This window comes from Dreissena polymorpha, chromosome 15 (genome assembly GCF_020536995.1).
Source record: "Dreissena polymorpha isolate Duluth1 chromosome 15, UMN_Dpol_1.0, whole genome shotgun sequence".
NCBI lineage: Eukaryota > Metazoa > Mollusca > Bivalvia > Myida > Dreissenidae > Dreissena > Dreissena polymorpha.
Window position 1 is genome coordinate 32626126 of NC_068369.1, and position 12041 is coordinate 32638166.

General features: G+C 33.9%; 1 protein-coding gene across 1 annotated transcript in view; it reads right to left on the minus strand.

Moving 5' to 3' along the window:
- Positions 1–12041, minus strand: part of LOC127859674 (fasciclin-1-like) — a 35497-nt gene that overhangs the window by 7991 nt on the left and 15465 nt on the right. The window contains 7 exon segments of the mRNA XM_052397181.1: positions 854–971; positions 1345–1501; positions 6281–6428; positions 7662–7776; positions 8909–9071; positions 10071–10218; positions 11005–11119. Coding sequence (XP_052253141.1) covers positions 854–971; positions 1345–1501; positions 6281–6428; positions 7662–7776; positions 8909–9071; positions 10071–10218; positions 11005–11119 — 964 coding nt within the window.

The following is a 12041-nucleotide window of genomic DNA, read 5'->3' on the forward strand; positions in this document are numbered from 1 at the left end:
ACCAACAAATGCTGAATAGAATGACGAACCTATAGCTCGCTAATACAGATACTCGTTACCAACAAATGCTGACTTAAATGAAGAACCCTTATCGCAATTATACAGAAATTATTTTAGCAAACGTAAATTATTTGCTGTTACCAGTGTTTCCATGATGACATTACACATGTGATCTTCTAAACTCATTTCTTTGATGAAGCTAATGAATTATGCAGCTAGTTATGTGCTTATATTTGTAATCATCAATACATTTGTGAAATTTCCATATAATCAGCAGACGTATTTGAGAGATCATATATACCATTTACTTAATTTAAGTCCGTTTTAGAGCTTTAGGTCTTACATTTTTAAAGTCTTGAGTTGCTGACTAAACTCGATAAACACAAAAGTAAATAAAGAGAAAAGTATGTGAGTTTTGGATAAAGATCAATTTTATCATCCGAAGCTTAGAACCATGTTAGCGCGAGGCTTGCCGAGCGCTACCTTTGGTTCGAGCAGAGCATGATTAACTTGATCTTTATCCAAAACTCACATAATATTCTCTTTATCCTATTATTTCCTCCCTTTTGCCATCAATATTTATAAAGAAGCGCATTTTTTCGATTTTATCTTTCCGTAGTTGACAAAAATATATTCACCGATTTTTGGAAAAACTCAAATCTGATCTAAAAATAGCGATAGTATTCAGTTAAAGTTTATACGATCGTTGTTAGACTATCGATTTTCATCTGGTAAAAAGATTAGAAGTAACATGATATTAATGTATGTTTATTCGCTATAGCTCCAACTATTGAGAGACGTGTAATGTTTTACTGGTGAATAGACATATACAATTTCGTTCTCATGCTATTACCTTTCTCCTGTTCACGTAGAACAAAGAGCGGATCGCCTGTCAGAGATGAAAATTTCGAGTAATCACGTAACTGCTCCAGGAATAACGAAGAGCCGAAAATAATATGTGAGCGAACGATCTGAAATAAAAAGCATAATACGGGGTTTAATGCACGTGCGTAAAGTGTCAAGCAATATTAGACTGTGAAGTCAGCGCAGGCTTATCAGGGACGATTAGCCTGTGAGGACTATTTAATTGATACATAATGCGCTAAAGTAATGACGAAGCATTGTATGATTAAGTAGATTTACATATGCATTCATATTTTTTTTGCACTCATATGTTGGTTTCATTGAGGTTTTTATATTGTTTTGGAACAAAATATTGGCAGTTGACACATGCATATTTACCGCTATGTAGTCTAACTAATAAACTCAAAAATCAGTTTTCGCAAAGATATAGCAAAAATATTCATAGATCGATATAGTTATGAATGTTAGAAGTATTCGAACATGTTGCAGTAAGATGGGGTCTTGTAGCTTCTGAGCCCGATGGGTGGGTAGCAGTGTGAACGCGTCGTCACTGGGAACGAACATGGTGAATGTTTTACTCGTGTCCTTAAGGATTTGTTTAAGAGACGGAATGACATCGATAATTCCCGCCATAACCCTAAAGAAAAAAAACAAACGTTGTTAAATACTTCTGTAATAAAACGTGTTAATACTTTTCGAAACTTTAAGTAACCTCGCAATTCAGTAAATAACAAAGAACTCACACTTTTAGTTTTAAGACAATGTCATATTAATAACGCCCCTATTAAGGATATCATAATTGATTAACGCAACATTTCAGCTACTTCACTAAAGAAACGCTACGGCAATGACTCAGAACAGTATCATTTTGGTACAATATACAATGTACAATAGCCTCATTGGCGTTATGATCACATGATCATGAATACGTAACCCGTTAATATACAATGTACATTAGCCTCACTAAGTTTAAAAGTACAAACCATATCTAATTAACTTTGTTTATCGCCCACCAAATAGCCCTCAATCTTGGATTTCCTCATTTAATTTACAATTAAATAAAGCAGACATGGGAGATTGTAATTTGCATTCGACAGGGGATTTTAATTTTCAATGTTTAAGCCAAAACGTATTTAACAATAAGAAATGGAAAAAACTTATCACTGATTTTAATTTAAAACAACATGAGTCTTTTCCAACAAGAGTTACTAAGCGCTCATCATCTATATTACACCATTTGTATTCAAAACATGACAACATTTATGAGGTTATCACACCAAAAATATGCATAAGTGATCATTACCCAGTAGTTTTCGCATTAAGCGTCTAAGGTAAAATTGTTAAGACAGACGATCATAAAATTATTAAGTACAGATGTTTTAACAAATTTAATAAAATCTATTTTCAAAATGACTTCTCGAATCTTATTAAAAAGACTAAATTTACTGAACACGATTTCAACTCACTTAAAACATATCTAGATGCTAAGCTAGATTCTAAGCATTTCTCTGTTCAGTTTATTACTTCATTAGAAGTTGGTACTTTAATTGATCAATTACATTCAAACAAATATGTTGGGGCTGATGGTATCGGACCCTGCATTGTCAAACTTTGCAAAGAATTCGTAATACGACCAATCACTGCTTTTATAAATAACTGTATATCACATGGAACCTTTCCAGACATGCTTAAAATTGCAAACGTTATACCTTTGTACAAGGGGGGATCGGTAGAAGATCCTAACAATTATTGACCAATATCACTTTTACCTACTATATCTAAAATATTTTAAAAGCATATAGCTAAACAATTGCATATATATCTAGAATATACAGGTCTATTATACAAAACTCAGTCGGGTTTTCGCAAATATCATTCTTGTCAAACAGCATTGATTAATATAGTTGATTCATGGCTTAAACAAATTGATAATGGAAATCTGGTAGGTACAATTGCCGTGGATTTAAAAAAAGCATTTGATCTTGTGGACCATAGGTTTTTTTTATACAAATTAAAACTGTATCATTTTAATGATAGGTCATGCGACCTATTTTCTTCATATCTCCGCAATCGATTTTAGTATATTAAAGCAGAAAACACTTCCCCTACTTGTAAAAGCATCATTGCTGGTGTTCCCCAAGGATCTATTTTGGGACCTCTTCTATTTTTTTATTATGTTAATGATCTATCACTAAATCTTACATGTAATTCTGCAATGTATGCGGATGATACAAAATTGCACACTGTGGGAACAAATATTCAAACAGTTCAAACTAATCTACAAACAACTCTTTCCATTGTAAATGAATGGTGCAAAACTAATAACATGATTATTAATCAACTAAAAACTACTTGTATGGTATTAGGATCGAAACGGAAAGCTCAACAATTAACGAATCTAAAACTCAAAATTTCAGATACGGTGATCAAAACAGTAAATTGTCAAAAACTTATTGGCCTTTATATTGACAATACTTTATCCTGGAAACTACACATTAACAGCGTTTGTTCAAACATGTCGTCTCGAATGTTTCTTCTAAAAAAAAATAAAACCATATTTAACCCTTGACATGCGTAAACTCTTCTACAATGGTTATATCTCATCTATATCCGATTACGCAAGCGTTACATGGAGTTCAGCAGCCAAAACGGACATTAATAGAATAGTCAAAAAACTACAAAAGCGTTGTATTGCACATATTTTAAATAAAACTTACAACACCAATTCAAAAACCCTAGTTAAAGATCTATAATGGTTGACTTTCAAACAGCGTAATCACTATTTCACGTCAGTTATTGTTTTTAGATCATTTCACAATCAAAACCCAACAAACATTTTAACACCTTCACAAAATAATCATTATAACTTGCGATCTTGCGAAAAGGGGGTTTTAAGGCTTATGCGAATACCCCCTCAAAAAATAATTTCAAACGATCGTTTGAATTTTCTAGCACAAAAAAATTTGGAATTCATTACCGCAATCTATAAGTCAACCAAACAATTTAATGACATTTAAGAAAAAAAATAAAAGCTTATCTTTCTACCACATCTTATGAAATAAACTGAACATGCTTCATGTTTTTTTTAGTAAATAACCTTAATTTAATGTTTAAATCCTGCTCTTGCATAAATGGTAATTGTAGTTTTATGTATGTCATTTGTTTTCAATTATGATATATATCATTGTAAGTGTTCATGCATATGAATATTTATGTTTTGTTCTTATTGCTCAAGATGAAATATGAAATATGATGTATTTGTTGTAAATTGTATTATGTTATAAGACCTTGTTGAAATAAGAAATGTATTATATAAATTGCATATTATGTAATCTGATGTATTTCTTAACAAGTAAATCTTCTTTAAATGAAGATTTTGTTATTATTATTATTATTCACTGACGTAATGATCACACGATCATGAATACGTAACCCGTCAATATACAATGTACAATAGCCTCACAGTCGTAATGATCTAATGATCATGAATACGTAACCCGTCAATATTCAATGTACAATAGCCTCACTGACGTAATGATCACATGATCATGAATACGTAACCCGTCAATATAGACCAGTTCATTGTTATTGTTTTGATTCCTGATTTTCGCGCATGCGCAATGCACTGGTAGTCAAAAGCATTGCTTACAGCTAACGCAACGCATATGGATAACGAGACTTGTTTAGTCAATAAATCGAAAAGAAACTAAAAAAACAACACCTAAATAATATTTAAAAAATATAATATTTAGTGCCAAAAGAATGCATTAACACATTTATTTGCATTTTAAAAGAACGCGTAATTAGCATCAAAGTAATTAAGATTGTATGAAGTCTGAACGACAGACAATTCGACACAACAAAGAGCTCTATGCATTAGCCGTATAATTATTTGCAGAAAAGCTTCAATAAAAATAATGATACATCTAATTATAAAATTATAATTATCAATTGCATGCGTAAACTAGAGTAATAAAAAATTAGTGATAGCTAGAATGTGTCAGTGTTTCATTGAAAATAAACGTACTCCAAAGCCCTATTAAAAGCGAAGTTCATGACGGTATTTACATGTAATTTTAATTTGGATGGGTGTTGTTCAGAGAATGACTTGAGGAATATTAACATTCAACTGAAAAACACAACCTCACATGATGCAAATTGAACTGTGTATTCATGTATTTTGTAAACTCGTTACTAGTGATCGAGTATGAGTGACAACTATCTAACATTTAACACACAAACACACACACACACACACACACACAACATAATATATATACATATATAATATAATATATACATATTGTTTCATTGTTATTTACCCCCATTGATGTCAAACGTAATTTCTTGTTTTTATGATGTATTTCGTGCATTGCCGTAACATTACATCTTCATACGGAATGACGTATTTATAATTAACCGATGCCCGCTAAATACGTTAAATATTTTTTATTTACATTTTATAATTCATAAATACTTTATTTTTTTATAAATAAAACGGGCTTGTATCTTTACCGTGTTCAATTTCCGATAATCTATAGACTTCAAATTTGTACAATATGTAACATATCTAATTTAAGCAACTGTTAAGTATGTCGGCGGTAAATTTATTCAACCAAATGCCTAGTTACTAAATACTACCAGAATGAAGACATGGTGGCATCATCAATTGCGTTTAATGACCAGACTGTCATCTGCCACCTAGTGTGATTTATGACACCATGTTGTAGTTAGGTGTGGACAATATCTGATCAAAACGAGATAATCGGATTAGGCAGAACAAAGGGGCAATTAAACACCGGAATACAAAGGCTTAAACGATTTTAAGATTGATGCAAAAAAATCAAATGAAAACTATTGCATTTAATTTAATTAAATGTTTATTTAATGTATCAACATGTTAGTTTTCCCGGACCAGGGTATAGGTCCCTGCCCAGACAAATACCATTATGGTTAATTTGTAAATGTTTTTTATTTGGAATTGATCTGTTTATTCATTGTGTTTAATCTTTTTTGTTTCAGTAACGTAGAACAACTTGTTGTGCATGTTGAAAAATAAAATCTAAATATAATTGTTTAAATTTAACCGATCACGCTCTATTTCTCTCCATTGATTGTATCTTTCTTTTGACTACCAATATAGCCCGGATGTAAACACGCAGGTGCGCGTGACGTCACGCGTGAACTGGTCTATACAATGTACTATAGCCTCACTGACGTAATGATCACACGATCATGAATACGTAACCCGTCAAAATACAATGTACAATAGCCTCACTGACGTTATGATCACATTATCATGAATACGTAACCAGTGTGCTTTTAAAATGGATTGTTTGACATCATATTTGTTCGTGGAATAACGAAAACATTGTAGTCACAATTACTAGTATTGTTTTAAACATTATTAGCGTACCCAAGTCCGGGTTGCACCGCCATTTCGTCCACAATGTTCCTGGTCGGAAGGTGCAGGAGGTTATCTGTGATATGTAAGACGCCATTAGAACACCAGATGTCCTCGATCACTACATCAGCGCGAATCCGACTTCCGACTATGAACAAACCTGGAAGGGCAATGCAAACCAGTCAACGATTGAAAGTGACAAAATAAGTTCATAGAAGTTCAAAGCCTTTGTCAATGTTAATGACACATTCAATAGCCATAATTTCAATGTCATTTTTAATTGAGATTCTTTCAATGCTATTGTCGGTTATTATATCAATTATATTACCTATAGGCAAAAATTCAATTGCATGCTCAATTTCCATAATTTCAATTTCATTGTCAATAGCCATAATTAAAAAAGTCATTGTCAATAGCCATAATTTCAATGGCATATTCGATAGCCGAAATTTCAATGGCATGCTCAATAGCCATAATTTCTATGGAATACTCAATATCCATAATTTCAATGGCATGCTCAATAGCCATAATTTCTATGGAATACTCAATATCCATAATTTCAGTGGCATACCCAATAGCCATGATTTCAATTGTTTTGCCAATAGCCATAATTTCAATTGTATTGTAAATAGCCATACTTTCAATGCCACTGTCAATTGCTATAATACCAATGATATTGTTAAAAGCAATAATGTCAATAACATGCTGAATAGCCATAGTTTCAAATGCATGCTCAGTTATATCAGTTATTTCAATGACATGGGCAATAGCCATAATTTCAATGACCTGCTCCATAGCAATAACTTCAATTCCATTGTCAATAGCCATACTTTCAATGCCATTGCCAATAGTTATAATATAAATGATATTGCCAATCCCCTTAAGTTAAATTGCATGATCAATAGCCATGAAAATGTTCAATGGCATGCTCAATATCCATAATTTCCATGACGTGGTCAATAGCAAAAATTTCAATTGCCACAATTTCAATACCATTGGCAATAGATATAATTTCAATGACATTCCCAATAGCCAACGTGTGCGTAAGTCATTATCATCCAATAAGTAAACCCTATATTGTACAAACCTTAAATTGACATGAACGATACATTTAGTCAAATACATCTAAAGGTTTGCTTCTATCACAACATAGGCTAAGTTGATGATTCTTGCAAACTGTATACATTGGAAATCTTTATTGTCTAAAACTGATACCGTTTATCGAATAACACAAGGGTTTTCAAAATAAAGCCATTTGACTTTATAACACTCATGTAAAGTGTGTTTAATATGCAATTCCCTAAATCATTTATAATGATATACCAGCTCAATTTCATGGTATATCTGAGTATTGAACTACTATTTTCTTATTTTGGTATGTCTAAGACAATACCTGTCTCGGTTTGATGCAGTGTGATAGTTTTGCCCGCTAACGTAGGTACCTCCATCTCGCCCGTTATTTGGGAGGAGCTCAGGATAACCCCGGGCGCAATCGATCCATGCAGCGCCTTTATCAGAGAAAATACATTTACACTGTAGTAGGATTAGGTATGAGGTACGGAATCCGGATAGTGTCATCTATAATCTCGCCCTTCTTTCATCAAGGGCGACACTATTTTAAAAGTACAAATATCGTGCGTCGCTCCGACTATCGCGCAAAATGTTGAGTATCGCTTCGTGTTTCTAGTGTTGCGGTCTGAAATGAGACCGCGATACACGAGATTCGGATTATATGGGCGATATTCGAATAATAAAAAATCATGCGTCGCTTCGTGCGTCGCCCTTTAAACGCGAGACACGTCACACGAAGCAATACACGATATTTTGCGCGACAGTGAGGCGACGCACGATATTTTGCACGACAGTCGCGGCGAAGCACGATAATTTGCGCGACAGTCGCGGCGACGCCTTTGTGTAGGTAGCCCAAAAGGCGAAATATCGTGCTCAATATATCGTGACTCGCCGCGACTGTCGCGCAAACTATCGTGCGTCGCCGCCACTGTCGCGAAAAATATCGTGCATCGCCGCGACTGTCGCGAAAAATATCGTGTATCGCTTCGTGTGTCTAGTGTCGTCCTCGTTGAAAGAAGGGCGAGATTATAGATGGCACTATCCGGATTCCGTAAAAAGGAGAGCTTATACTGCCTTGCTATATGAGCCAGCTTTTATAGCGATGTGATAGAGTGTCTAACTGATTTAGAACCTGGGGTTCCCGGGTTCAATCCCCATGGTGGAGATTATTCTGGCTGGGTAGCAACATGATGATACTTTTTATATTGTCTCATATTGTGTCTTCAATACACATGTTTGTTGCAATGTGGTCAACTTCAATAAAATTGATGCATCATATTTAATGCATCTTTTGCCATTGTTAAACACCATATTGAAAATAAGCAATACAGAAATGTACTAAATTAACTTAAATTATTAAAGCAAAACAAAAGAAGTAAACGTGCACGATTCGAAAACATGAAACTGTTGTATAATTATAGTCGCTTGTAAAGAGTTTGACTTGTTAGCAAAATGTAAACACACAGTTTAACTTCATCCTTAAATTACGCGTGTTCACACAGAAAGCTTAATGCAATATTGTCCAGTGGAATACAATACTCAAACAATACAATATCTATGCGCATTTACTTCGAGTATCAAATTGTAGTTGGACGTAAATTGTTCGAACGTGTCGCTAGGGATAATGTTCAAGGCAGCGTCGCTTATCAGGAACACCGTCATTGGTCCATTTCTTGTAGCGCTCAATGTCGCCATTAGGTCCTGGTTCTTGCTAATCAATTGCTTCATTTTGCTATAACAACACAGTCAGTATTCTTTATTTTATGGAAGCAATAGACATAAAGTGACTAAATCTCAATATCTAGTTCACTTACGGTAGTTTGTATGCTTAGCTTCGAAGGTAAAGAATCTGAAACTGCAGCAACAGGAATAAAAACATATCAACACATAAGTTCCTTTATTTAAGGCAAGTAACCGATTTCAAAGCTACCTGACACAGCAAATAAATGTTTTGACACGGGACAAAAACAAGCCACATACACACATACACGTGAATAAAACTGAAGTCATCGCTTTGGAACGGACAATGTAAACCATAAGAAGTTTTAAACGTTTTATGCGGCTCACAATTTCAGAACACTTAGAAATATTCTCTTTATTGGATCTTACAGCACACAAACACAACACAAGTTAATAGCACTCGATTGATCATTGTAGGCTCGAGCACTACTTATAAGTACCCCGGGTATTCTTAAGTATACAACAATGTACATCGGGTACGAAAAATATACTTAAATGTATCCGGCCAATATTAGACTGTACCCGAGTTTTATTCCCGTCAATAATCCGATGTTAAACATTACTCCAAAAAACATTCATCAACATGCTTTTTTAGTATAAGTTTCAATAATATAGAGGCCATTTTGCTGAATATTGACATAAACATGAACATAATACCAACACAAAAATAGCCGACAACAACCTATTTAGTGTTTGTATTCTCGGGAACTGTTAAGCATATTTTTCCGTACCGGTGGAACATTGTAGTATACTTAAGAGCACTCTGGGTACTTGTAAGTAGTACCCGAGCCGACAATGACAAATCGACCGTTAATAGCGTACACCTTAACGCAAATCAGAACGCAATGTACAACACTGGAAACATAAAACATGCTTACAGCGCATACAACCAAATTGGTGCACAAATGTACCATGTGACATTGAAATAAGAAGGCAGATGGTACCTTTTTGCACCAATAGGGAGATACTTTTTCGCAAATAAAGCACTGACCTCAGCTGGTTGTTGCCTATGATTGCGTCCCAGATGGTGAAGTCACGCTGGAAGAGAACACTGTTGACGAGATGTATGACGCCGTTGGTGCAGCCGATATCCGGAGTGGTCACCTTAGCACGGACACCACCGCCTTCCACGTATACGACTGAGGGAGTAGAGGAGAATATGGTTTTAGTGTAAACCTATTTTTAGCTCCATTGCATCACAAGCCTTAGGCTTACTGAAACGCTCTCTATTAAGTTCCTGGATAAATACAGTAGTTGGTGACTTTGGTGGAGGGCTAAATAATGCTTATAAAGTGAAGATCGAACCCATGACTGCCAAGTATATTAGTATATAAATAATCAAGTCCTTCAAGCTAGGAAATGCATAACTATAATACGTGATAACAGTTTAATGGCAATCAAATCTATTTTAAAATACGTGTCTCTCAACCGTAACTGTTTTTGCGACTGGTGTTATTTTCCTTCAGTCTATGATAATAAAATGTACAGTTCGGTACGAAATTAAATTGTGTGTCTTGTTTTATAAGCAATGACAATACCAACTCTTTATACATAAAGATATGTAAAAATATGTGAACATATTTATATATGATAAAAATGCAAATAATCGTTTCGTTTATTGCTTATTATCATACATAAACAGTTAAAACCGGTGAGAGATCGCAACAACAACAACCGAGCTTAAGGTATGTGCCTTAAGTGTCGTCCCAGATCAGCCTTGCAGTCCGCACAGGCTAATCTATGAAAGCAACTTCCCTATTAATTGGATTGTTTTTAAAAGAAGAGACATTGTTTAAAAGATAAAGTACATACTAGCGGAAAGTGTCGTCCCTGATTAGCCTGTGCGACTGCGCGGGCTAAACCCTGACAATACTTTACGCAGGTGCATTAGGTCCTTTTTCGCAGAAAAAGGCTCATCCGTATACCATTTTGAATCTTCTTCACGGTCAATATTGCGCCGTCTGCGGTCGTGAATGTTTCCCCGTCTTGGAAAGAATCGATGGCCCGCTCTGCATACATAATAAGGTGGTCCTGGAATAACTAAACAAAAAACACATGCCGATAATTTAACGTGTTTTGGTGTGATCAATTAATAGTCAGTTAATAATATGTGATCAAATAATAGTCAGTTAATAATATGTGATCAAATAATAGTCAGTTAATAATATGTGATCAAATAATAGTCAGTTAATAATATGTGATCAGATAATAGTCAGTAAATAATATGTCATTAAAAATAGTCAGTTAATAGTATTGGTGTGATCAAATAATAGTCAGTTAATAATATGTGATCAAATAATAGTCAGTTAATAATATGTGATCAAATAATAGTCAGTTAATAATATGTGATCAAATAATAGTCAGTTAATAATATGTGATCAAATAATAGTCAGTTAATAATATGTGATCAGATAATAGTCAGTTAATAATATGTGATCAGATAATAGTCAGTAAATAATATGTCATTAATAATAGTCAGTTAATAATAGTCAGTTAATAATATGTCATTAATAAGTATATACTCTGGGCATGAAACGTTTCTTACAGATTTTGAAGTGCATTTTAACTTATAGTTTATAATTTGATTAAATACATTAAAAAAATTCAAATTAACTTGAACCCAACTATAAACGTAGAACTAAATCTCTCAGATACACCAATCATTTATTATAAAGCACGTGAAAGACCGTCGGGAAGTAATATACAATTCAATTTAATATTTGAACTTGTTCCGTCAAACATTTTAATGCATTGACGTGAATGTTGAATGTTCTTTTTGTGTACAAATGTAAAGTGTGAATTATTAGTTGATACAACGATTTCCTAACCCATTTATGCCTAGTGGACTAACCCATCCTTCTAAATTAGGGATGTCTAGTATATTTATTTCTATATTTAGAATATTTCTTACAAAAATTCCTTTAAGCAAACATCGCATACCCTGATGAGACGCCGCATCATG